The 24,758-nt window shown below is 48.1% G+C and overlaps 16 protein-coding genes across 16 annotated transcripts; 6 read left to right on the top strand and 10 right to left on the bottom strand.

Moving 5' to 3' along the window:
* Positions 1-508: 508 nt before the first annotated feature.
* FKH1 (forkhead family transcription factor FKH1) lies at positions 509-2,767 on the top strand (the record flags this gene model as incomplete). The annotated part of the gene is made up of 1 exon (XM_037282205.1): positions 509-2,767. The coding sequence occupies one exon, from the start codon at positions 509-511 to the stop codon at positions 2,765-2,767; it is 2,259 nt and encodes a 752-aa protein (XP_037138100.1).
* A 159-nt stretch (positions 2,768-2,926) lies between these two features.
* CSM2 (Csm2p) lies at positions 2,927-3,565 on the top strand (the record flags this gene model as incomplete). Its single annotated transcript, XM_037282204.1, has 1 exon — positions 2,927-3,565. The coding sequence occupies one exon, from the start codon at positions 2,927-2,929 to the stop codon at positions 3,563-3,565; it is 639 nt and encodes a 212-aa protein (XP_037138099.1).
* A 943-nt stretch (positions 3,566-4,508) lies between these two features.
* On the top strand, positions 4,509-4,850 carry RPL16B (60S ribosomal protein uL13; the record flags this gene model as incomplete). Its single annotated transcript, XM_037282203.1, has 1 exon — positions 4,509-4,850. One exon carries the CDS (start codon positions 4,509-4,511, stop codon positions 4,848-4,850), a length of 342 nt encoding a protein of 113 aa, XP_037138098.1.
* A 198-nt stretch (positions 4,851-5,048) lies between these two features.
* FLX1 (flavin adenine dinucleotide transporter FLX1) lies at positions 5,049-5,984 on the bottom strand (the record flags this gene model as incomplete). Its single annotated transcript, XM_037282202.1, has 1 exon — positions 5,049-5,984. One exon carries the CDS (start codon positions 5,982-5,984, stop codon positions 5,049-5,051), a length of 936 nt encoding a protein of 311 aa, XP_037138097.1.
* A 258-nt stretch (positions 5,985-6,242) lies between these two features.
* TOM7 (Tom7p) lies at positions 6,243-6,425 on the bottom strand (the record flags this gene model as incomplete). The annotated part of the gene is made up of 1 exon (XM_037282201.1): positions 6,243-6,425. The coding sequence occupies one exon, from the start codon at positions 6,423-6,425 to the stop codon at positions 6,243-6,245; it is 183 nt and encodes a 60-aa protein (XP_037138096.1).
* A 277-nt stretch (positions 6,426-6,702) lies between these two features.
* On the bottom strand, positions 6,703-8,094 carry LAT1 (dihydrolipoyllysine-residue acetyltransferase; the record flags this gene model as incomplete). The annotated part of the gene is made up of 1 exon (XM_037282200.1): positions 6,703-8,094. The coding sequence occupies one exon, from the start codon at positions 8,092-8,094 to the stop codon at positions 6,703-6,705; it is 1,392 nt and encodes a 463-aa protein (XP_037138095.1).
* Positions 8,095-8,443: 349 nt separating this feature from the next.
* RNH201 (ribonuclease H2 catalytic subunit RNH201) lies at positions 8,444-9,346 on the bottom strand (the record flags this gene model as incomplete). The annotated part of the gene is made up of 1 exon (XM_037282199.1): positions 8,444-9,346. The coding sequence occupies one exon, from the start codon at positions 9,344-9,346 to the stop codon at positions 8,444-8,446; it is 903 nt and encodes a 300-aa protein (XP_037138094.1).
* Positions 9,347-9,677: 331 nt separating this feature from the next.
* On the bottom strand, positions 9,678-11,303 carry MSK1 (lysine--tRNA ligase MSK1; the record flags this gene model as incomplete). The annotated part of the gene is made up of 1 exon (XM_037282198.1): positions 9,678-11,303. The coding sequence occupies one exon, from the start codon at positions 11,301-11,303 to the stop codon at positions 9,678-9,680; it is 1,626 nt and encodes a 541-aa protein (XP_037138093.1).
* Positions 11,304-12,113: 810 nt separating this feature from the next.
* On the top strand, positions 12,114-13,478 carry MLF3 (Mlf3p; the record flags this gene model as incomplete). Its single annotated transcript, XM_037282197.1, has 1 exon — positions 12,114-13,478. The coding sequence occupies one exon, from the start codon at positions 12,114-12,116 to the stop codon at positions 13,476-13,478; it is 1,365 nt and encodes a 454-aa protein (XP_037138092.1).
* Positions 13,479-13,639: 161 nt separating this feature from the next.
* Positions 13,640-14,503, bottom strand: IMP4 (snoRNA-binding rRNA-processing protein IMP4; the record flags this gene model as incomplete). The annotated part of the gene is made up of 1 exon (XM_037282196.1): positions 13,640-14,503. The coding sequence occupies one exon, from the start codon at positions 14,501-14,503 to the stop codon at positions 13,640-13,642; it is 864 nt and encodes a 287-aa protein (XP_037138091.1).
* A 183-nt stretch (positions 14,504-14,686) lies between these two features.
* Positions 14,687-16,306, bottom strand: MKS1 (Mks1p; the record flags this gene model as incomplete). Its single annotated transcript, XM_037282195.1, has 1 exon — positions 14,687-16,306. The coding sequence occupies one exon, from the start codon at positions 16,304-16,306 to the stop codon at positions 14,687-14,689; it is 1,620 nt and encodes a 539-aa protein (XP_037138090.1).
* Positions 16,307-16,752: 446 nt separating this feature from the next.
* Positions 16,753-18,282, bottom strand: OM45 (Om45p; the record flags this gene model as incomplete). The annotated part of the gene is made up of 1 exon (XM_037282194.1): positions 16,753-18,282. The coding sequence occupies one exon, from the start codon at positions 18,280-18,282 to the stop codon at positions 16,753-16,755; it is 1,530 nt and encodes a 509-aa protein (XP_037138089.1).
* Positions 18,283-18,550: 268 nt separating this feature from the next.
* Positions 18,551-19,936, bottom strand: APJ1 (Apj1p; the record flags this gene model as incomplete). The annotated part of the gene is made up of 1 exon (XM_037282193.1): positions 18,551-19,936. The coding sequence occupies one exon, from the start codon at positions 19,934-19,936 to the stop codon at positions 18,551-18,553; it is 1,386 nt and encodes a 461-aa protein (XP_037138088.1).
* Positions 19,937-20,305: 369 nt separating this feature from the next.
* TMA108 (Tma108p) lies at positions 20,306-22,405 on the top strand (the record flags this gene model as incomplete). The annotated part of the gene is made up of 1 exon (XM_037282192.1): positions 20,306-22,405. The coding sequence occupies one exon, from the start codon at positions 20,306-20,308 to the stop codon at positions 22,403-22,405; it is 2,100 nt and encodes a 699-aa protein (XP_037138087.1).
* A 72-nt stretch (positions 22,406-22,477) lies between these two features.
* NIS1 (Nis1p) lies at positions 22,478-23,476 on the bottom strand (the record flags this gene model as incomplete). Its single annotated transcript, XM_037282191.1, has 1 exon — positions 22,478-23,476. One exon carries the CDS (start codon positions 23,474-23,476, stop codon positions 22,478-22,480), a length of 999 nt encoding a protein of 332 aa, XP_037138086.1.
* Positions 23,477-24,119: 643 nt separating this feature from the next.
* TPM1 (tropomyosin TPM1) lies at positions 24,120-24,605 on the top strand (the record flags this gene model as incomplete). The annotated part of the gene is made up of 1 exon (XM_037282190.1): positions 24,120-24,605. One exon carries the CDS (start codon positions 24,120-24,122, stop codon positions 24,603-24,605), a length of 486 nt encoding a protein of 161 aa, XP_037138085.1.
* Between the last annotated feature and the right edge of the window lie 153 nt (positions 24,606-24,758).

Genomic DNA, 24,758 nt, shown 5'->3' with positions numbered 1-24,758 from the left:
ATAGTTGTTACAAATCGAAGTGGCAGGGAGTTGTTTATATTCAACAGCAGCCGCCACCCGTTTTGCCGCCGTGCTCCGAACCCTAATAATAGAGCCCTAACTCATATCGTACGAATCAGAAATTCAGTCCGTCCAACGTGACAGAGAGGCTTTTTCCTCACCCTTTTGCTATATGTTGATTTCCCTTTAATTTTGTTGTTCTGTGCCGAAAAATTTGATTGTCTTTTTAAGATGATGTTTTTCTTTTTTGAATGGTAAACAAACAATTTGAAGGTTAAACAAACCCAGAATTTGTAAGGCTCACACATCTGATTTGAATGGTTGGTTGTCCTTAAAGTTAAACTTGAACTGGTATATTGTAACAAGAAGGGGAATATAGTTGGTTCCGTTTCGTTTGCATTTTGTCGTTTGGGATCAAAGAGTTTTGTAATCCCTGGTTGCTCCTTGATGGGTGTCGGAGAAGTTATAGAAGTGTGAGTTTGCTGAAGATATAATTGGATCACCTGGAATGTCACGCGAGAGTGCTATAGATAAGAACCTGAACCGAGGTGGAGAATATTTGAACGTAGTGAATGCCAACGGGTACAGCGCTCAGCAGCAGCAGAGCCTTGTGAACGCAGTGATCTCGGTGCTACAGGGGCCGGATCAGGCGACGATGGTATCAAAACAGTATTCGAACGAGCGTAATTTGGCTACTGAAGTTCAGGCATATGCCAAGATTTCAGGGAAGGATTGGACGTACTATGTTAAAGGGCTGGAAATCTCGATTGGAAGGAATACGGATACTGTCGCCGTTGCAATACCCAACGTGGATGTCAAGGATGGTCCCCAGGCGATCGACATTGATCTGGGTCCGGCGAAGGTGGTATCTAGGAAACATGCAATAATAAAATTCAACATGCAGCATGGGGGTTGGGAGCTGCTGGTTCTGGGGAGAAACGGTGCCAAGGTCAACTTTAAAAGGGTGCAAGTCGGGCCGGCAGCACCGCCCGTGTTATTGACATCGGGCACAATCTTGGACATCGGTGGCACTCAAATGATGTTTATCCTTCCGGAGCAGGAGCCATTTATATCGCAAACTTGCATCAGTCACTTGATTCCTAAGCTAGTGGCAAGATATGGCAGTGCGGTAAATGATGGCTATCGTTCAAGCGACCCCAATGCGTTGCTGTACGATATCCTGAAAGAATCGGACTATATGAAGCGGCAGCCGCTGCGGCAGCCTCAACAGCAGATAAGAACCTTCAAGATGTATGGTAACGGTACAAGCAGCCATGCAGAATATGGTCCCAGTATGCAACTAAATGCAGATTCGCATTTTATGAACGGAGTCTCTAAGATGGACAACAGCGGTGTCATGCTACCTTCTGGAACATCGAATGGCCAGATGAATCAAACTGACTTAAATCTATCGTACTCAAATCCAAGTCAATCGCTGACTCAAATTGGTTTCCCCCAGTCGCTTGATTTCGCCTCTGACCTGTCTAGGGACGAGAATAAGAATGTCAAGCCTCCTCATTCCTATGCTACGATGATTACGCAGGCTATTCTATCAACCAAGGAAGGCGTAATCTCATTGGCAGACATATACAAGTATATCTCTTCCAATTATGCGTATTACAGGTTTGCGAAGACTGGTTGGCAAAACTCTATCAGACACAATCTTTCGCTGAACAAGGCCTTCGAGAAGGTTCCAAGACGGCCCAATGAACCAGGAAAGGGTATGAAATGGCGAATCAGCGAGGACTATCAGCGCGATTTCTTAAGCAAATGGAATGCTGGGAAAATTGGTAAAGTGAGGCGTGGTTCGTCAGTGGCTAGACAGCTACAGTTACATCTTTCAAAATACAACTCTCTGCCTTCACAGTCGGATTATCCTCCTGAACAAACGGTGATAAAGCTACAGACTATGCACAGTCGTTCAAAGATGACTAATCAACCAAATATGCTGTCTCAGCCTCAATCTCAATCTCAGCTCGATTCTTCATCAATATCGGCTTCACCTGCGGAGGCCGTCTCCGTACCGCCATCGCAAAATATGCTGCGGTCAGACCAACAGACATCATCATCTCAACAACTTCAATCTACCCGACTGATGCCGCCACCTACTTCGGGTCCCCATATAAGTCAAAATCCAACCAATAATGCGCTCGTGTCTTTCACGAATGCGTCGGCTTCAACTGCATCAGCAGTCCCATCCGCAGGATCATACTCGAATACTCCTAAAAATGTCCCACCTATTATCACCAATACATCATCGTCGGCGTCTCATCTATCACCTTCGCACACCTCCATATTGCGCTCTCCTACTAAGGCGTTCCATATAACAGCCATGGAAGCCTACACACCGGAGCGCGGTAGCGCCCAACAGCGCAGATCACCTGTAACCGACCAAAACAATGATCCAAATCTGCTCACCGCTGAGGATGCTGATAGGAACGTCAAGAAAAGCAGCAATAATGACGGCGCACAGGATGTCTCAAATGGCGCTACAGGCGAGAAGCTTACGAACAGAAGTTCCCCTGGTGTTTGGAATTTACTTCAATTCAGTTCTGTGAATAATACTCCAGCAGTGATTAACAATAATGATACAAAGAACTCGAGTGCCGAGGGCCCTTCTAGGACAGTATTAAACAGGGAAGCGGCTGCTGAGTCAGATACAAAAGATGTCGCATCGTCACCTTTGAAAAGACAACAGAATCAGGAGGAGGGCAAAGAGCTTATGCTGGATACCGACGGTGCCAAGATAACATTAGTTAACGAGTAACGAGAAAGGCATTTATATGAATTTACTATCGCAAAGATATTGTTTGTATGGGTAACGGATATAAATGACATACTTAACTGAATTTCTACAGTATGCTTAACGCGAAGCCCATCGCCTGCAGATCATGAAAACGCTAAACATCGACAAAACTAGCCCAAGATGATCACGGCGCAGTATAATGATCTCAAACTGCTTTCAGTCTGGACGTCGCCTGCCAGATCAGATTTAGCTCACTTCATTTATCAAACAGTAGCCAACAATGGCAACAGTACGGTCTATTATATCGACGCAACCAATCGTTTTCCCCTGAAAGAGTTCCAACAGATCACATCACCAAACAATAAGGAAGTTTATGATCGCATACGAATCATAACGTGTCTAGATCTCGCAGAACTTGCAGTCACAGTCAATAAAGTGGTGCAGGTTCTGAACATGGATAAAATTCATCGGCAGCAGAGACAGAGCGATAAAGATGAGACTTCAGCGGCTGAGAATCGCACCGAAATTCTTCTGGTACTCCAAGGCTTGGAGCTCATGTTCCGGAATACCCAACTAAATTGTTCACCAAGCGAATCCCATCTAGCTTTGCGAGATCTACTACTGAGACTACGAGCAATTGCCAACAACACGACATCAGATAGTTTAATATTAAGGACGATTCTAACATTCCCGCGAGAGGAACTACTGAAGTTCATGAGTCGTGCTGCTAATGACAGTAAAAGGCTTAAAAGCAGCCTAATTAATGGTAATACCCTTGGTGAATATGTCGCCAAGTACTACGCAGATATAGTCATATGACTTCAGGTAATTTCGTTGACTGCTCATTTAACACCCATAGCCCACTTTCTGTCAACATCCGTGCATACCGGACTGTCGCTTTGTGCTTGCCTGCCTTGCGTCGTTAATCTTCACGCGCTTTTCGCGGCGCCCAGGCACCGGCAACCGTCGCATCTGAGCGCTGTTCAGGCCCACAGCCAACCTTCCGCTTCCGCCTAGCAATCCCCTCCGTTCAGCCTACGTTTCCTGGTAGCTTGCTGGCCCCTCAGCAAGCACGCCCGACAAGCCAGCCTAGATGCCAGGTTTCCCGCGGTAGCCGACCGCCTAGACTGCCTCAAGCCAGTGTCAGGCGTAGGCGTGTGAGCTTCCGCCGGCCAGGTCGCAATCGCGAGTGGAAAATATCCATTATATCGATTGTTACACTGTAGTATATCACGTAACGTTTGTAAGTCGCTTGATCAATTGTTGCAGTTGTTTGAGGATTAAACAGCCAAGCAAAAGAGATGTCTACTTTCGAACCAGTTGTTGTCATTGATGGTACGTACAATCGCAGAACAAATGAATCCTCTGAACCCACAAATCCCGATTGAACCTGGACTGCCATGAGATTCCTGTTTTAAATCCTGTACAAGTGATCATACTAAGCAGATTGATCTCGCTTTTTCAGGTCGATGAGGTGGTGTTCAGAATATAATATACATGAATATCTTTACTAACAGGATTAATCTTTTTAACAGGTAAAGGCCATTTGTTGGGTCGTTTGGCTTCTACCGTTGCTAAGCAATTGTTGAACGGTCAGAAGATTGTCGTTGTCAGAGCTGAGGCTTTGAACATCTCTGGTGAATTCTTCAGAAACAAGTTGAAGTACCACGACTACTTGAGAAAGGCTACTGCTTTCAACAAAACCCGTGGTCCATTCCACTTCAGAGCCCCATCCAGAATCTTCTACAAGGCTGTCCGTGGTATGGTTTCCCACAAGACCGCTCGTGGTAAGGCTGCTATGGAACGTTTAAAGGTCTTCGAAGGTGTCCCACCTCCATACGACAAGAAGAAGAGAGTTGTTGTTCCACAAGCTTTGAGAGTCTTGAGATTGAAGCCAGGTAGAAAATACACTACTTTGGGTAAGTTGTCTTCTTCTGTTGGCTGGAAATACGAAGATGTCGTCTCCAAGTTGGAAGAAAAGAGAAAGGTCAGATCTGCTGAATTCTACGCTAAGAAGAAGGCTTTCAACAAGAAGGTTGCTGCTGCCACTGCTGCTGCTTCTGAATCTGAAGCCGCTAAGAAATTGGCTACTTTGGGTTACTAAATTCAATAATGAGAATATTTGGTACCAGATACATCAATTTTGTTTCTCGCTCTTCCACGCTTTTGACTGACTGTCTATCTTGACAACTGTTAGAATTAAGTGAACCCCCATTGGTATACGATTGTGTTTATACTTACTCATTTGTACCTTACACAAAAATTAATACAATTTTTATCGAAACACGTTATGACACTGTCCTTATATGAAGCTCTTGACGTTTTCATACAATAAGAAAGTTATACAGGTTGAAGGTATGGCACGGAGGAGGTTGGCAGACAATCCTTTATAGAATCCTGGCAGTCCTTCAGCCTGGCTGATTGATCGTACTAAATTGCGAAAGGTATACTGTTTTTTTTCAGCGTCAAAGCTCTGCAGGTTGGATTTTAGTAATTGGAAAGGATATACCGCAGTGACAGAAACGACCTTGCTTATCGATGAAATAACAAACGTCTCTGAATTCTTGAGCGTTTTTCTCCGATCCGGATCTTCTGTGTCACGGCTCAGTGAACTGAAGCGATGCTTTAATGTGTCATAAATCATAAAGTAGATTGCACCTTGAGAGACTCCGAACAACGAGGGCATAAGTCCTCTCCATAATCCGCCAATCCCTTCATCTCGTACAAGTCTCCTGATTCCGTCCGCTGCAGATGTGTAAGAGTTGGTCTCCTGCCCGCTTGTAGACATCATTCTTGTCTTGATGACCCATATTGGATTGGTAGCGATGGATGTTATTACACCGCTGATTGCCCCAGCGGACAGATACATCCATGAGGACAGTTCAGCATCCCTTCTCAGGCGATCATCATGCCTGCTATTTTCTTGAGCCTGAAGTTCATAGACCAGATCTTTGCTGGCACGATAAAGTCCAAAATAAAGGGCCCAAGCTGTCGCATTACCAAACCAGTTTATACCTAGTCCACGGTAGGCCTCCTTTATTAGTTGGCGAATATTTCCCTTGGCATTTTGTTTAAGCGAGCTTATGACGTATCCATAGCCTAAATGACCTGAATTGGTCGCTAATAGCTGCAATCGTATCTTGACCAGATCTAGCGGATGAGTTACGACCGTTGTGATGGAGCCTGTCGTAAGACCAGCGACAATTTCCTTTCCAAATGGAGTTAACTGAAGATCCATTGGGCGTACTTCCCCAGATTCTCTTCTATTTGCCTGCAGCAGAACAGTGAGCCTTTCTACGTATAGATGCCTGATTATCAAGAAGAGCGTAAATCGACAAAGAACACTGCTTAGAGTTCCCGAAAATGCTGGATAGTGGAATTTCACCGAAGTATCAATCACTTAAAATTTAGATACATGGAGTTATATACATGAGCCGGTCTGTAAGCTATGCCAGATAAGATAGGTGATAAAAAAACACCACGAAATCTTGAAACATTAAACACTTGGAAGTGGTGATAGCAAATTCAACACGTTAGGTCTATTGGAAGTGTGAGCCCAACCCAAATACAGAATGAAAGGTATCCATCCGTAATGAGCCACTGTGTGAGTCAGGTTGATGATCTTGGAGATATTCTCCTTGGATTCATCACTCAAAATGAAGGAAGGGAAAAGAGCCATGGTCAGTATAAAAACTACTCGTCCTTTTAGGATAGACACCTAGACTTTATTCAACAACAATAATGATCCTGCTTAGCCTTATGTCAGCTATTCAATATAATTGAAAATTTACAGTTCGTTCATGGCGATACTTCAAACACTGAATTAGTTAGTAGTAATACGATATGAAGTATATATCATCATCTATTCCTCCCAGGCAGACTGATTGATCTGTTCATTTACCATTGCTCTGCAATCGAAGAAGCTAGCCCATGTCATAGCATATCGACGGTTTTCCTTACAATAGCAACTCTAGAGGGTTTTCAATGACAGACTTCAATTCCTTCATGAATTCACCACCCTTGGCGCCGTCGATGGTTCTGTGATCGAAAGTACCGGTAATGTTGATCTTGTCATCGAAAGAAATACCGTTTTCAGCACCGGCATCTTCAACGGCCACTCTCCTGACGGTACCGACAGCCAAGATAGTTGACTGTGGGGGGTTGATGATCGAGGTAAATAGAGACACAGCATCGTTCATCCCCATGTTAGAGATACATATGGTACCGCCTTGAAATTCTTCAGGAAGCAGCTTGTTTATCTTGGCACGTGAGACAAGCTCCTTCACTTCGCTGGAGATGGTGGTCAAGCCCTTGGAGTCAGCGTTCTTAACAATTGGGGTCAATAGGCCGGTGGGGGTTGCCACAGCGACGGAGACATCGACATTCTTGAACTTTCTAATGATGCCTTGCTCTTCCAACCAATAGGCATTGGCGTCTGGGACTCTTCTGGCTGCCACTGTGATAGCCTTGATCAAAATATCGTTGATAGATAGTTTGTACTTGCCATTAGCGGTAGCATTTAGGCTTTTTCTCAGCTTCAGCAATTTGGAAACAGAGATTTCAGAGGATACGATATACGAAGGGATGCTTTGAGTGGATTCTAACAAACGCTTGCCGATGATACTTCTCATGTTGGAGATTTCAACATCTTCGTAAGAAGCAGCAGCCGATGGAGCGACGACACCTGCGCCTGAGGACGCCGCTGGAGCTTTCTCCAAGTAAGCCTCAACATCAGATTTGGTGATTCTGCCATGAGGACCAGAGCCGGTAACGTTCTTCAAAGCAATACCTTTTTCCAAGGCAATAGTCTTTGCTAGAGGTGACGCAATGATTCTCTCTGTTGGAGCGGAAGCCCTGGTAGAGGTGCTGGATTTCTTTTCATCTTCACTGGACTTAGCTGGTTTCTTCTCCTTGCTATCCTTTGTTTCCTTCTTCTTGACTGGTTCGCTGGTGGCCTTAGCTGACGACTCTTCAACCTTGAAGTCTTTGAAAGCTGCTACATCAGACTCTTCCTCGACGTAAACGGCAATCGGCTTGTTTACTGGAATGTCTTTTGTACCCTCTGGCACCAAAATCTTGGCAAGATAGCCTTCTTCCTGAAACTCAAAGTCCATCTGAGCCTTGTCAGTCTCCACCTCTGCAATCACTTCACCGGGGCTCAACTTGTCACCCTCCTTCTTGATCCAGACGGCCAGGTTACCTTGCGTCATTGTTGGTGACAAAGCCGGCATACCAATCACAGTATGTGGGGGGTAGGATGCATAGCATCTCAATTGAAGCTGGCTTCTAGCAACCGACAACAAGGAGGCTCTCGTAGCCCTTGGAATAACTCTCAATAACGAAGACATATCACACAATATCGTCAAACTTTGAATATCAACAAACAGATGGTGACCTTGAACGAAGGGGAGCTCTCCTATTATACAAGATCGCCTCAATTACAGTCCAAAGACCCAGAAACAAACTTAACCCCGCTAAAAAGCTCAATAGCAGTTCCAGTAACTCAAAGCCTCTCTGCGACGACTAGTAACCGCTTTGTTTTGTGAAGAACTCCCGTAAACCAAAGCTGTCCTTGCACGATACCTCCTCATGAATTTTCCAACTAGCCTCGGAGAGGGTCGCGCAACACGGCGGCCAGCTATCATCGATCGGGACTTCAAGTACGACGGTTGATCGCGGTTCGACTTCTTATATTCGTCAATTGAACCAGTTATCTAGAGTTTTGATGGCATCTTTGTTGGGTGAAGCCTTAGCTGCCCATTGCTGAGCCATATTTTTCTTGGAACCGATGTACTGTTCTTCCCATTCGATGGGTATGCTGCCTGTACCTGGGTTATTCATCAAGGTTTGACAGGTCTGCCAGGAAAACCTAGCCATTTCTTTTGGCCAGCCAAACAATGGTGTCTGGGAGCCGCGCAACCAGGCGGTTGTTCTCGGATCTGATGGATAACCCGAGCCGATCAGCTCGTCAGGGTGCCTTCTCGATTGCTCGACGATAATGTCTCTGGTCACTTTGGCCACAACACTGGCGACACTTACGACGCAGTAGAGCGAATCTGCCTTCTTGGCGACCGTGAATTTGATGTTTGGAAATCTTTGTTCTAGCTTCTTCTGGTAAGACGCTGGAGGCCCCACAGTATCGATGTAAACGTGATGCAGTTTTACGCCATTGTCAATGACGCCTTGGATCAAGCTCATTGTGACATCGTGTGCCTGTTCGTTCAGGTTGTAATTCATTGATGGTGGGAAGCGCAGCATGCCGCTCGATATGTCTGCTGGTGTGATGCAGGTGGTGGCGTAGCCCACACCACTGATCTCGCCCTGGTAGATCCTGGCAAACAACTCACGGCGGACCTCGTCGGTCAATTTCTTCGAGTCATCGAACCCATATTTCGGTATTAGAACCGTATCCTGATACTCCTTGGTGCAGTAGCAGATGCCGTAGACCATTGGTCCAAGCACAGGGCCACGGCCTGCTTCATCAACGCCCATTATCACAGGCGATGAGGCCTTTGCTACGTCTTGAGGCACCGGTGATGAGCTTGTGGTGGTGTGCAGCGAATCGAGGGCACTTTCAACCGTTGGTGGGAAGCTGGGCATGGCTGGATCGTGCTGAATCTATCGTCAATTTCTAGCGCCAATTGGCCGATTTCTCTATCCTTTTGGAGCAGATACTGTTGATGCAACACGTTAAATATGTCGCTGTTTTTTACGCGTCGCTAGCTTCAATGAGATGGCTAAGGTTCTAAAGCATAAGCACAAGTCTATTGATGCTATTACCGGTCGCAGTCCTTACAGTATGGCGATGCCACGGTACCAACAGCGTGCAATTCTTGCCAACGGTTGCCGATTGCCTAGTTATGCGCTTTTTGCTCATCGCCTAGAAATTTATGTTTTCTTATCATTATAGAAGATTTGAAATAACGGGTGTTTATTGTCTATTTACATCGTCAAGGCATCCAAAGGCTAAAACGTCCTCGATGCGGGATTTGTCCAACAACAGCATACACAATCTATCGATGCCCAAACCAAAACCACCGATCGGCGGCATGCCCCATTTCATTGCCTCGACGTACCGGTAATCGACATTGAGCGACTCCTTGTCCTTGTACAGCTTATTCGACTGGCTCTGTTGCTCGAATTTGGCCAACTGCATTTGAGGACAGTTTTCCTCCTCGTAAGCATTAATGTATTCCTTGCCCTTCACGAATACCTCGAACCTTTTGGTGACTGCTGGATCCAGTGTGTTGGTCTTAGCCAGAGGCGACATCACCGTTGGATGGTGGTACAACACCGTCGGCAGCAGCGAGTTACAATGGCGTTGCTCGATGAAAACTGAAGAGAGCTTGTTCAGGATCTGCTGCGGCGATAAACCGCGAGCTAGCTTCAACTCCGGCGGTACCACATTGTAAAGCATTTCAGTATCGCTCAAATCGAGCTTTGTCAGATCGACAGCCAGTTCTTGCGACAGAGTTGGAAGAAACTCCAGTCTGCGAAATTTCCAGTTTGCGCTCTCCAATTCCTTAACCAGGGATTCCAGTGTCTCGTTCGAGTGGTGCTTATGCAGATCCAGGACGATTCTCTTGAACAGAGACTCCGACAACGAGATGAGCTGGTGCATCGACAGAAACGTCTGGTAGAACTCCAGAGTCGTGAACTCAGGGTTATGAATCGCATCTATCCCCTCGTTTCTGAAAACTTTGCCAATCTCGTAAACCTTGTCAAACCCGCCGATGATCAGCCGCTTGAGCCACAGCTCGGGCGCAACTCTCAGCTCCAACTGCGCGGACTCTTTTGGCAGCGAATTCGACCTTGTGATGAAAGGTTCCGCGGCCGCGCCGTTACTCTGCGAGGACAGTATAGGAGTCTCGACCTCCACAAACTGCCGCTCGTTCAGCCAGCTCCGAATTGAATTGACGATCGTCTGTCTAAGCATTAGCGTCTCGATCGCCCGGCGGTTAACCTGGTAGTCGACCACCCTATTCTGCTTCACCTTCGAGGCATCGCTCAGTCGCGGCGGCAGAGGCATCTGTGCACACGAGAGAATCCGAGGCAGCTCCGTGCATTTCAAAGAAACCGTTCTTTGTCGCTGCGAGAGCCCCGGATACCCAGAGCCCTGGATATAGTCCCCGACCTTCAAAAACCGCAAATCGGCCTCAAACCGCTCCTGCAGCGAAGCGTCCACCTTGCTCGCATTCACAATCAGCTGCAGCGACTTCGAACTACGAGTATTGCACAAGTCGATAAAACAGATCCTTTTCCCAGAAAACCGTATGTTCTTGATCCGGCCATTGACCTGGCAAACCATCGCGGCCTCGTCGCCCTCAATCGCCGCATACCGCTCGTGGAACTGCTCGATCGTCACCACCCTGTCGCTCGCCAGCGTCGAGACCGACGGATAGTACGTTGCCAACTGCTTCTCGATCACATGATTCCTCTTGCTGAACTCCAGTCTACTAGCGTCGATGCTGGAACCACGGTGGTTCCACCGCAACGCCAACGGCCTCCACAACCCACGACTCATCAACCTGCGGCGCATCGCTGCTCCCATCGCCATACCACTCACTACCCACTACGCTTCTAATGAACAAACAAGAGATGCAACGCTTGACAAAAACCCAACCACCACACCCTACACACGCTCAAGATCTACTGGCTTTCCATCTTACAAGTCAGTCAAACTAAGTCGGTTTCCCGGAGCCTCCACGCCATGTACTTAAACAGTGGCGATCTGAAGGATCCATCAATACGATAACGCAGTAATAACATTTGATCATCACATCTATATGGAAATACAGCGTGCACCAGATCTTCCTACTACTGTACCAAGACTCTGTGCACACTCCTCTGCTCCCGAACCGAACCTCCCAGACACCGCGCGCTCGCCGCCTCTTATATATGGCCTGCGACTCCGTTACCCGCCCTGCGGCATTTCCAGACTGCCACTTCCGCAAGGCCGGGTCACGGACCGCAGGACCCTAGTGCATGGGTGCCCCCTGTTTGGGCTTCCTGTGGCTGCATCGTCTGCAGCGGTTTCTCCGCCGGGCGACCTGGTTCCGGAATGCGAGCTTAAAAAAATACTTGGCCTTGTCGACAATGAACGGTCTGGCTGTGGTGTCCGTCAATTGTGTGTGTCTTGTCTCTCTTCGTTTGTCCACCACGAATAAGCTATCAGTCTCTCTTCACACTATTATTCATATGGCCTGGTTTTCAGCCCAGTGTGCCCTTGGTGATAAATAGTAGTCGGGTTTCTTTGCAAGATACACACTGTCGCTCTACTAGAAGTGATCAACAGGCCAAGTGAGATAGAAAAAAAAAGATACTAGAGGCTAGTTAGAACAGTTGGCTGAGCCTATTGTGACGAGTTATGACTGAGGCTTCGCTTTCACGTAGTAGCACTCGATCGACAAATTACTCAACATGTCCTCCTTCGCGAACTTTGAGTGATTCGAATAATTCATTGATCTTTGAGAGAGATGTGGAGGACCCAGGCTTAATGACTTCAAACTCGCCCAGTAACTCTCTGTCGAAACACGGAAGTACCGCGAGTCTATTGTCCAGACAGTATAGCAACCAGTGCGTGGGACCGCGATCACGTGACGGATCAACGACGTTACCACACTCACCTCCGTTGGAGGGCCACTCGCCAGAGTATGTTAAGCCCAGTCTGGACCACCGTCGCACGCTGGAGAATTTTGTAGCGCCAGCGTTGGACGCTGGGTGCTCGGTAGTGACCGACGATAACGCGAACCTTGACGAAATGGATATTGTCTATATGAGAAGGCCTTCGACCATCGGGCTCGATATGGCTCTTGGGAGAACCAAGAGCAACTCCAGCGCGACGATTACGTCGAGCAATAATAACAATAATAATAATAATGAAAACGGCGGTTTTGGGTCTCCCAGCTCGCCATCGGTTCCGCCTCTGTCGCTGTCGCGGTCGTATTCGAACTCGAATTGCACTCAGCCGGAGAATCCAAGGACGCTGAGATTCTACTCGTACGTGGACATGCTGTCCGACGAGATGGCCCATAACTCGCAGAGCTATATGAGGAAGCCGGCACTATCGTATTCTTTCTCGTCGTCGCATATAAGATCCGGCCCGCAGAGACCCGCAGTGACAGCGAATTTTTCCAATCCGTTTGTCAAGAGACGGGATTCCAGCGCGGGCTCGGGCGCGCTGGCAAGACGCTACTCCAACACCCTCTTGACTAGGTCTCCGACCACCCCGGCTTCTTCGTACTCCCGTCCGCAGCAGCCGAGATCCAAGAGCTCGGCAAACGTGTCCAGCGTGAGCGTCGGCAAGACTGCGGGCAAAGGATTGCCGAGGTCCGGCAAATCCAACTTCCACATCGAGTCCAGCGGCAGCGACGAGCTCTCCACCGATGACGACGAAGAGATGCCGCACCACTCGTCGTTGCCGCCGCCGGCTTCACACACCCTGATCGACCCCAGGATCTCCAGAACGTCTACGCACAGCAGCATCAACAACGGCAATGGCTCAGGTTGCTCATCTCCGCTGTTTGCCACAAGAACTTACTCGAACACAGGAATATCAAACACGCTTGGGGGGCCCTCCATAATAAGAAGACGCGAAAGTGCTGGCATGTTTCCACAGCCCTCCATTAACAACGTTTTGATGTACGATGATACTTTGCAAACTGAAAAGGTTGGCGAAGCCCTCAAACGAAGGATAAACAGCAGAAAGGACAGTGTTTCCACTAACAATTAAAAGGTTTTTGTTATTTTTTCTAATAGTCATAGTTCAATTTCATTTCATGCCGTCGGAGCTCTTTCTTTGTCTTTTATCCTTCAAGATCTCTATCTGGTGGTTATATTTTCTGTTGTAGTCGACATATCACGTAAATATACAAAGTTGATGAAAAACCTCCCTTACAAATAGTCCTTCCGGGCTGCGGTTCTCACGAACCTCCTCAATTGCCATTCAACGTCAGCGTCCTTATTGTCCAATGTGCCCAACCTCAATTCAAACAGCCTCATCTCGAACCTGGGACCTACCTCGGCGAGTTCCACTCCCTCGCGGGTCCGTACATACACGTGTTGTCTGACACTGATGAAATCTCCCTTGTTCACGAACGTAATCACTCGCGGCGAGTCCTTCTTAGGCCCAGGCGGGAACAGGTGTTTCAATATGCATTCTACCCTCTTACCTAGCGTGGTGGTGAAGTTCTCAAAGATAAGATGTGGGTTCACCTCACTTTGGTTACCACGATTCAGTATATCGTGCCTCAACACAACGTTGTGCAATGTGAAATAGGCCGTGGGACCGTGTGGGAAATGCGATATGGTCAGTGACGTGGGGACACCTCTGTGTTCATGCAATACCACCAGATCGGAAGTCCCCGACTTGACGCACGCACTTACAAGATTACTCATGATATAGTTACCTCTGTTCAGTCTGACAGCCGTAGGGAAAAGTAGTTTTATTTCCTTGGCAAATTGAGATAGTCTGGTGCTGGGATCTCTAGACGTCGTTACGATGATTCTGGGATCAGCTAAACCACTGGTAGCCGCATATTCGTCGTCCACTGAATCTGCTGTGACGTCTTTCATGGTCTGATCATATCTGAAATCCTTTTGCAACTGCTCATCCTCCGCCAACTCCTTCGGTAGAGGCTTTCCCTGTGCTAACGCATTCTTTATGACATCTCTTTTCTGTTGAAGTTGGGACTCTTGCAATTCTTGAGCCTTGCGGTACAAGTACTCTCTCCTTTCCCGTGCTTGCCTCCTTAGCATTCGATCCGCGATTATCCAGGTTCAGAGACTCTTATATGACGCTTTGACCGTTCATTATATACCAGCTCATCTCATCGGCAGCTGAAATTTTTTACATAGCTAAAGCCTTACAAGAGAGCGGGACGCTTTGTACGAGCGATAAGTTCATATTAGTTATTAGAATTACATTATGACAGTGAGAAACTACAAATTTCGTCGTGAATAAGCTCTAACTAGGTCTTCTTCCTTTGAGATTTCCATCCGGGTCTTGATAAAGCTATTGTTTTTGTTCTTTGAGGGTATGTCTATCGATTCGCGCCTTGTAGTCTTTCTCGTCGGCCCGTACGCGGATGAAGGCCTAGAGTGTGTGCCTGCTGCAGCCGCCATTGCTAGCCTCTGCTGGTGGACATTGTTCGGTAGGAACATATGGGTAGACAGCGCGGTTGGCAGAATCGTCTGTGCTGCTGGTGGGGCGTTAGACTCCCCCGTGTATCTTTCTCGAGTCTGCTCCGAGACAATGCTGCTGAAACTTCCGCGGCTCGATCTCTTTGCCTCCTCGTACAACGCTTCGGGCAGCCGCTTGTCGGGCGGCGTCACCGAACCGACAGCGTTAACATTGCTTGTCCCAAACACAGCTCTGTTGCCTGCATGCGTGCCGGTTGAAACAACTCGGTAGGGCGTGGAAGCCGCGCCGTTTGCTGTGGTTATCGTCGGCGCGGCGGGCGAGGCCGCCGCGCTTCTGTTGTTGCCGTTTACCTGCTCATTCAGGAACAGTCCGCTCAACAAGCTTCGTTTGATAGGATCGTTTGAGGAGGCTGAGTTCGGAGTCGCGTTGCTGGAAGGCTTGGAAGAGGTGTTCTTGGCAAACAGCAGTTTGTCCCACTGCCTTCTATAGTATTGATCCTCTTCGTCGTCGTCGTGGTCATACGCCTCTTCCTCTTCGTCGTAGAAGGGAGAGTCCTCGTCCCAATCGGAGTCTTCCTCCTCCTCCTCCTCGCTGCTGAAAAACAAGCTGTTGCGTCTACTCGACGGCGCCGCATTCTCGCTCGTCTTTGGCTTGCCAAATAGTGATTCCTGCCTAGAAGGCAGTGCTTTTCGCGACGCCAGGGTGGATGTGCTATTTCGATCTGGTTCCGGCGGCGGAGTCGCCTCGATGTAGAACGTGTTCCTCGCTCTTTCGCCAGGCCTCTTCCCAGTGGCTTCCTCCTTAGCTTTCCGCGATGTAATGACTGTACTGGGATCGAACCCCCTTACTATGACTTGTGGTTCTTCCTTCCTGCTGCTGTGACTGGCAGTACGCTGAATGTGACTCAACGCACTGGTAGACTTATGCTGCTTGACGTTTGCAAACAGCGAGTCCTTACCGCTATGGCTAAGCTTAGAACTCGCCCCAGTGGTCTCTCTTTTCGCCAGCGGTTCCATCCTCGGCACTGCCGGTTTCGCCGCGCCGGACGGAGATCGCAGACCCGGTGTCGAGCTCTCACTCGCAGCCTGACTCTGCGGCTGCCCCAACGGTCGCCTGTTGGCGATCGGATTTAACACATAGTATAGATTCTTCAACCCGTCTCGTTTCTTCGACTTATTAATATCATTATCCTTCAACAAAGCCTTATTCACTATTCTCCAGCTAAGATTATGCAGTCTCTCCCCCTGCTCGATCGATTTACTGCATTTGATCAACGAAGTGTACAGGTCCAATGAATCAAAGAGATGCAATCGTCCCGGAGTAAACAAATTCGGAGTAACTTTTAAAAACTTTTCGCAATCTTCCTCTCTACCTCGCTTATTCATCAAATTATCTTCTTCCCTGTGGCCCTTAGACATGCTAAACGCTAATTCTAAACTTCTTTTCTCTTTCTTAGATTTTGTCCTCAATGGATCATCGAAATCTCACTATAATACCTGAAAAACAAATTAAAGCATTTCAATCAAATTAAACTACTTAAAGACTCCGGAAAAGTCCCCTTCGACGCTCTTAAATCTTGCTCCTTGTAATATATAAAAGCTGATGATGCTGCTGCCAAGCTATCTTTGAAGTTGCTAGCTTGAAATTTTTAGGTCACAGACGCCTGCGGGAACCAGAAAACGCCCGTCCTCGGTGACCTCTTGCAGCCGGTAGCTCCAGGAAGCCGGTTGTGATCATCGATCGACGGCGATGACCTGGAAACGGGCCGGGAGAAGGGGCTAGCGGAGGGTTGCTGACTCATGTTTAAAGTATATGAATAGATGGGAATATGTTAATTAGACAGTGGATCCTTCTGGGCTTAGCATCACTCTTCCAGCAGTTGCTGCTGTTCAATTTCGTCAGAGTCGCCGACCTTCTTCTGGGTCTTGGCACGGGCCTTGTTTGCGGCGCTCTGCGCCTTGGAGGCGACGTTTTGGGAGACCCTCACGGCATCGTCGGCGCTGCTCCAGAACTTGGCAGAGGTCTCGTCGGACCACTGGTCGAGGGTTTTCTTTGCGGATTCGTAGTTCTTGACGGCCTCGTTGTAGGCCTTTTGGGCCTCGTCGGCAGCCTCGTTGGTCTTGTCCTTACTGGCGTTCCACCACTTGCTGCCCGTGCTCTGCACGGTCTTCTTGGCCTCTTGCAGCTTGTTCCACGCATCGTCTACAGCTTTGGACGCCTCCTCACGTGACCTGGTGGTGGTGTTGTGGAGGGCCCTTTTGGTCTCGTCCAGTTCGTCCTGGGCGAACCGGGCGGCGCTTTCACCCCAGCCTGCTAGTCCCTGGGCGACCCTTTGGTCCACTTGTTCTTCCGTCTCGGGCGACTTGTGGGGTTTGAACCAGCCCTCCTGCTTGAACTTTTTCAGCTCGTTCAACCTTTGTTGGGCCTCGCTTGGGCCGATCTGCTTGTTTCTCAGTTGGTCCTCGATCTCTTCCTCGCTGAAGAACTGGGCGTTCTCGCCGAATCCGGCAAGAGACTTGCTGTTGGCGACACGATCGATGTCGATCGATTTTTCGTCTCCGGGAGCAGAGCCGCCCTTCAGCCATCTGAAGAACCCGCCTTCCTTTCTGATTTTCTCGTCCTGCTCGTCGAGCTTGTCTGAGATCTCGTTGAAGTTGTCCTTTGCATACCTGGCGTACTCGTCGGACGCGCGCTGCAGCTCGCGCTTCTTCTCCTGCACGATCTTCTTGTAGTCGTCCAGCTGCTCCTTCAACACAGAGTCTCCCGCGTCAAAGAGACCCTTCTTCGACTCGTTGAACCTCTCCAGCAGCGTGTTGTACTCCTTGTTGGCTTTGTCGTACTCGCCGATCGCGATCGCCTTCGCCCTCTCCGCTTCATTGAAGCCGTAGTTGAATATCGACTTCGTCTTATCCTTGGCGCCCTCAGCGATCTCGTGGCCTTTCTGCTTTGCGGCTCCGACGGCCGAATCCCGGGACTGCGGCTTCTGCGCGACGCCCAGCAGAGCTTCTTTGAAGCTCTGCGAGTCTTCCGAGACCCCTTCCTTAATCCGATTCCACCCTTTTGACAACTCTTGAGAGGTGTCTTCCACAATCTCATTGGCATTACGTCTCTGACGGCTCAGCTCGTCCGCCAGGTTCCTCTGCAGATCATTGGTCATCTCCGTAGCCTTCACCTGGCCTAATTCCTTCCGGTCCTTCAGCCACTTGGCACTATCGTCCCTGGTTTGCTGCAGATCTCTCACCACCTGCGGCTGCTCCTGCAGTGTAGTAGTTGGGCGGACCGACCCCGCCGGATGTAACGCCTGTTTCTGTCTCTCGTTCTGCTGCTGGTACTCATAAATCACGTAAGCTGCCGCTGCCGCAGCGGCACCTCCAATTATCAACCTTGATGACATCTTTTAAGCAAATTCAGTTTCTTTACAGAACTCCCATCCTAAAAGAAGATTCCCAGAACTGCCTTCCAAGGTCCCCTTTATATATCATCCTCCAGCAGCCGCTATGCCGACCAGAAATCCGATCATCCTGAGCGGTCCCCTAATTTCCCAACTCCGCCCTAGTTTTTTTTTTTTTTGCTGTCCGAGCAAAAATCACCAAATCGTGGATCGACTATATAAACTAGGTGAAAACCACTGCTTTTAGACCTCTTGACGGCCAGCTTCTTGTTCAATGGATGGTGCAGTTGCTAGATTCGTCCCCAATAGGGGTATCTGGATCTTCGTAGTGTTTCCGCTTCTTGTAGCCCGAGTTCTTGTTCTTTGTTCTTGCCTCGTTTTCCATTATCTCGTCAAAGTCCGGGACGAAACTGCTTAGCACATGCTCCTCCGTCTCTACGCAGTCGTCCATTCGGCTGCAGATCTCGTTTTCCTCTGTGGCGATCTGCTGTGTGACGCTGTGATCGGCTAGAAGTGTTTCTTTCAACTTCTCGACTGTCTCCGGGGCCAGAGTTTCCGGGAAGACGACCTGGAACTGGATATAGAGATTACCGTGGCCTGTAGGGTTGCTCTTTTCATCGTATTTGGGCATTCCCATGTTTTCGATGCTCTTGAAATGATTCGGCTTGATGAGTTCGCCGGGAAGGATGGCTACTTTGAGCAGCTTGCCGCTCGGGTGGCCCTCGATGTATATGTCGCCGCCACAGAGACTGGTTACGAGCGGGATCTTGAAGCTTCGTAGCACGAGATCGCATCCCCCTCTGTTTACTCTCTGGAACTTGGGATCTCGCACCTGGCTGATGGTGATGATGACGTCTCCCGGTATCACCGTTTCATTGCCAAAACTAGTCTTGATCACCTCGTCAGCCTCGCCGGGGAGGATGATCTTCTGGCCGTGGCACATGCCCGGTTTCACCTCGACGTCGAAGATTTTGCGCTCTTTGATGCAGCCGTCGCCGCCGCACTCGTTGCAGATGTCGCTGTTCTTCATGTAGCTGCCAGTCCCGCCGCAGTCAGCACACGTCTGGGTCCAAGTTTGCACCATGGGACCCATTTTCCGCGTCTGGGACCGCTGGCCCTGTCCGCGACACGATTTACACGTTCTGTGCCGCAGACCGCCGTGGCCTTGGCACTTCTGACACAGACGTCTCCTGTTGAGGCCTAGCTTCGTTGTCTTACCGTCGTACAGTTCGGACAGCGAACATTTCAGATCGTGTCTGATATCGGGACCGCGTCCCATGGATGGCGCAGACCTCTTGTTGCCAAAAGAATGCGCAGAGCTGTCGAAGAACTGTGCAAAAAGATCTCCAGCCGACATGCCCATAGGGGAAGCGGAGCCGAAAAACGATGAAGACATCGGGTTCTGCTGTTGCTTCATCTCGTAGATAGCTGCCTCATCCGCTGTGCCATGCTCGTCATACAGAGCTCTTTTCTTCGCATCGCTGAGAATCTCGTACGCTTCACATACCTCCAAAAACTTTGATTTCGATTCTTCAGAATGGTTGTTCTTATCAGGATGATGCCTTAAAGCGAGAAGTCGATAAGCCTTGCGGATTTCACCGTTACTTGCATCCGGCGATACTTCTAAAATATCATACAATCTACTATCCTTGACCATCGTTAACAATAGTTCAGATTTGTACCCTGTTGTCTGCTTGTCTTATGTGACTAAGAAGTTTCGCGATTCTGCTGGTCCTGAACAAGAGCCGTTCACAACTCTCTCGTACATCAAAATACTATAGCAGTCTAAACTGCACTATATGTCCTGTAAATGCGTGTTATAGCACACAGAAGTTGGCTTCCAGCATACAGTAAGGCTGAACCATTCGGTTTTATATAGGCCATCGCCGCTATAGTCTGTCGCGTTTAAGCTTTTCTTTCCATACTATTCTATAAGTTTCGCTAAAATAAAGAGTATCATAAGATAAGAGCTCATAATAGCCATATGCCCAGATAAAAGCTGAACGTCGATTGATAGCTGTTCTAAATGGCAAGAGGTGAATTGCTACACTTAGGCTCTCCGATTATCCCCACTCACTATGAGATACAGCTGGATATAGATCCTGTGAAGATCAATTTCAAGGGTAACGAGACGATAACTTTCAAGAAAAATGGGAATAAAGATATAGCACTCGTTGAACGCTTTAGGTTGCATTGCAAGGACCTGGTAATTCTGCATGCTGCTTTTGATGAGGGAAAACGCGTCTCGGTTGAATATGATAAGGCGGGAGAAATGGCAACGTTTATACCGGATGAACCTATCAACATCACAGAATCTGAACCACTACATTTCAAGCTTCAATATATCGGCAAAGTTAGAAGCGTTCGTACTCGTCAGGATGAGACAAGGGGAATCTTCAAGACAAATTTTATGAACCAAGGTACGGGCTCATCTGACAACTTCATTATTGCGACGCATTGTCAACCTTCCTTCGCCAGATCGGTGTTTCCGTGTGTTGATGAACCCTCCGTGAAGACGACTTTCCGGCTTGGAGTAAGGACACTGGGTAGGTTCAAAGTTATTTCGAACATGGGACAGTCTTCTTCGGTTGAAGACGAGAACGGGCCGCACAAGACCGTGAGCTTCAAGATGACGCCATTGATGACCACGTCTGTCTTTGGCTTTGCCATCGGAGATTTCGAACACAGCGCCTCGGTAGCCATTCTACCGCGTTCATCCAGAAAACTACCTATCGGTATTTACTCGCCGATGAACGTCAATGATGGTTCATACTGCTTAGATATTGTCCAGAAGTATCTGCCACTTCTGGAGGACTATACCAGTGCTGATTATCCGCTTGATAAACTGGACTTTGTGCTGCTGCCGTTCCTTACCGACATGGCAATGGAAAATTTTGGTATGATTTCTGTTCAAATGGATCATCTGCTGTTGCCGGAATCCTTGTTGGCTGATCGCAACACTAGAATGCAGGTCGAGCAGCTTGTCGTTCACGAACTGGTGCACCAGTGGATGGGTAACTATATTTCTTTTGAATCGTGGGAGTTCCTATGGTTCAACGAAGCTTTTGCCACTTGGTGTGCATGCAGCCTGCTTGAAGCTAACGGCGATCTTATGGGCTACTGGATTTCGGATGACTATTTGTCTAACCAGGTTGAAAAAGCAATGCGTGTAGATGCTGAAGTTGGAACTCCAAGTATTGCAAAGATCTCCAAAGAAGCTTCCGTTAATAAACCTTCCCAGACGCATGATTTATTCGACCCTCACTCTTACATGAAGGGAATCACCATTTTAAGATCCCTTGAGCTTTGTATTGGAGATAAGCTTTTCAAATCTGCTTTGGGAACATTGTTCCAGGACCGGAGATTTCACGAGAAGTGTGTTAAGCCTATAGACATTTTTGTTAGTATGGGCGCCATCTTAAAGTCAGAGAATGTAGCTCGATTCTTCACGTCTTTGACGCAGACTCCCGGTCTTCCTGTCGTAAGTGTGCAAATGACCAGAAAGGACGAGGAAGTAATGACCTACCTGGTACAACATAGACTACTGACTTCAGAAGATCCTGATCTGGAGGATGTACCCTATCATATCCCGCTTTTCATTCAGTTACCGGATGGCCAGCTAGATAAGAAACATGTTTTGATGACAGATCGAACGGTAACATTGGATTATCCTATAGTCGTTTGCAACCATCTATCCCAAGGCTACTACCGAGTGTCATACGAATCTGCTGATTGCTACGAGGAGGTGGCTCGGCAAATAGCGGCAGGAAAGTTGGCTCCGATTGATCTCTTGAAAATCTTCCGGGACCTGTCATTCTTTATCGATAATTCCGCTAAAGAGATTCACTTTGTGGGATTGTTTCTCTTGCTGAAGCACCTTGCATCTAATAGAGTGGATTTGGTGAAAAATCCACAGTACTGGCCTGCGTTGGGCGAAGGACTACAGATTCTGCAAAACGGTAAGTTGAAGGGTCTCAAGTATGCCGCCGCCGACAGCGAAATCTTGGATTATCGGGCGGATGTCCTCAAACCATTGGCAAACAAGATTAACCGAACTAGATCCAAAGCCTGTGAACCTCACCAAAGTCAGGTATTGTCTATATTACAGCAATTGAAAAAGGCGTAAAAAAATTGTACATAGTTAGCATATGCGCTTGGAGGTCGATAAAGCGGTCTATCTCATAACCCATTCTATGGACTAGCAGTTCATTCGTAAAGACGCAAACCTCTTATCTAGGCTCAGAAGCGATGACGTCGTCGAGCTAAAGGAACGGACACTGCTCAGCCTTTTGTCAGATATTTCGTAGTTACGTCTTGACAATGAAAATCGCAACTCTATCCGCTGAGCTATCACAAGAAAGAGATATTCCGCCCACAAGTTGTGAATAGCTCTGACTTCTGGCGAGTAGGATCGTCGCCTAATGTTTCGTACTGCAGCAGGACAAGTGTTAGACCGCTTTATTGTAGACTTTGCCAGTTTCCTGATCTTTGGTCCCCCGGTTGATTTTTTCGTTGTTAGATCATTGACATATTTCTTGATTGGAACTTCTGTAGCGATCTTCACGCCAGGACAGCGGCGAATAATGCTTCTGTGTCGATAGATAATGACATTCTTAGAAGAGAGTACGTCATCAGGGCGGAAAGATCGCAAATCGGTGTAAGCCAAAGTCGCTTCGAGCTCCGCTTTGCTTCTTAGACGTCTACTTCTTGTGCTATACCGCCTTCCCCCAGAGCGTCTTCCGAAAAATCCCCTGTGGAATACAATCCTGCCCTTCCGAGCCTGCTTCTTCAGCTCCCCCCTGCTAGTAAAGTCTGTCCTTCTAACACTCGAATGTATAGCCATGCCCGTGGCAGGTTCAGCTTGCGGTATGCACTCGCTGGACTGCCTATACTGATCCCAATGAATAAACTCGCCAAGGAGGCTCTCTTGTGATTTGCGCATTTTCTGGGCTGCAGTGAAGGTAAATTCAGCGCCACTCGCTACCGGTACTGTTTCGTGGATCTTAGGAGTCGTTGGAGGGCTCGTCAACCTGTTGATCACAGGCGTAAGGATCTCATTCAACTCCTGTGGTAAACTACACGCCGGCAAAGACCTGGATTGCGAGGAAGAATGAGGTGGGCTCGAGCTGCTCATAGTAGGCCTATGTGGCAAATCCGAACTCAAGTCCCATACCCGAATCATGTCGCCCATCGTCATTACCTCTTAGCGTCCACTCTAGGGCCTCCAGGCAACTGTGAAAGTTGAGGCAATCACTAACATTCCTCTAATTCGGCAATTCAACTATTTTAAGAACCATCAAAGCTCGAGTCTTTTGCTCAAACTTCAATCTAGGCACCTTTTTGACCAGCCATCTCATTTTCCATGCCAGTATGTTCTTAGCAGACATCAATCATCGTAGAAACAATAGCAGAGCACTCTTTGGGAGCTTCCAATGCGTCCTGCTGAGCTAACAAGAGGATCAGCAGAGGTCCCAATTGTTCTGGAACTCAATTGTTCCATTATGTCTGGTTTGTGCTGGCTCTTGCACGCAAGCGATCGAGCTGCTAAAACCGAACACGTAAAAGCACAAGACTACTAGCTCCACACCTGGCAGGACAGTCTACAGAACCCATTGAGCTGGCAGAAGCGGTCAAATGCTGCCTTTTGGTGGTGAAGTAGTCCAATTCTCAATTATCGATGAGGTTGAAGAGTGTCGTACAAAGGTACAACTGGATCAGGGCTCGGTGGCGCGGAATAAGAAGGACAGGTCTGTTTATTTGATTCACAACCACCAAACAGCGTAGCCGGTAAGCATTGATTGGTAGTTCCGATTGCTTGTAGAGTACGTAGCGTTACCACGATGGAGAAAATCAGAGAAAAGTTGAGCAACTTGAAATTGGAGGCTGAATCGTGGCAGGAGAAGTACGAGGAGCTGAAAGAACAGTACAAGCAATTGGAACAGGACAATGTGGAGAAGGAGAACCAGATCAAGTCGTTGACCACCAAGAACCAGCAGCTGGAGGAAGAAGTGGAGAAATTGGAGACCAGTCTGGCCGATTCCAAGCAGTTGGCGGATGACTCGCACCACTTAAGGTCTAACAACGAGAACTTCAGCAAGAAGAACCAGCAGCTGGAGGAAGAGTTAGAAGAAAGTGACGCCAAGTTGAAGGAGACCACAGAGAAGTTGAGAGAGACTGACTTGAAGGCCGAACAACTGGAGAGAAAAGTGGTCGCTTTGGAAGAAGAGAGAGACGAGTGGGAGAGGAAGCACGAAGAGCTTTCTGCTAAATACGACGAGGCCAAGAAAGAGCTGGACGAGATCGCTGCTTCGTTGGAAAATTTATAGGAGAGCCGACCAAGCGTTTTAACCACGGCCCCCGTGCGGTTTCAGTATTCTTAGTGTCATTTTTGACTCTGGTTCTAGCCAGCGTCTTGCTCCACGCAATTGAGTCCAACTGACCTATCCTATGATATGATATCCTTACATACTTCACATACC

Source organism: Torulaspora globosa, chromosome 2, assembly GCF_014133895.1.
Source record: "Torulaspora globosa chromosome 2, complete sequence".
Lineage (NCBI taxonomy): Eukaryota > Fungi > Ascomycota > Saccharomycetes > Saccharomycetales > Saccharomycetaceae > Torulaspora > Torulaspora globosa.
Note: the sequence above shows the minus strand (reverse complement) of the source record. Positions and strands in the feature narration are given on the sequence as shown.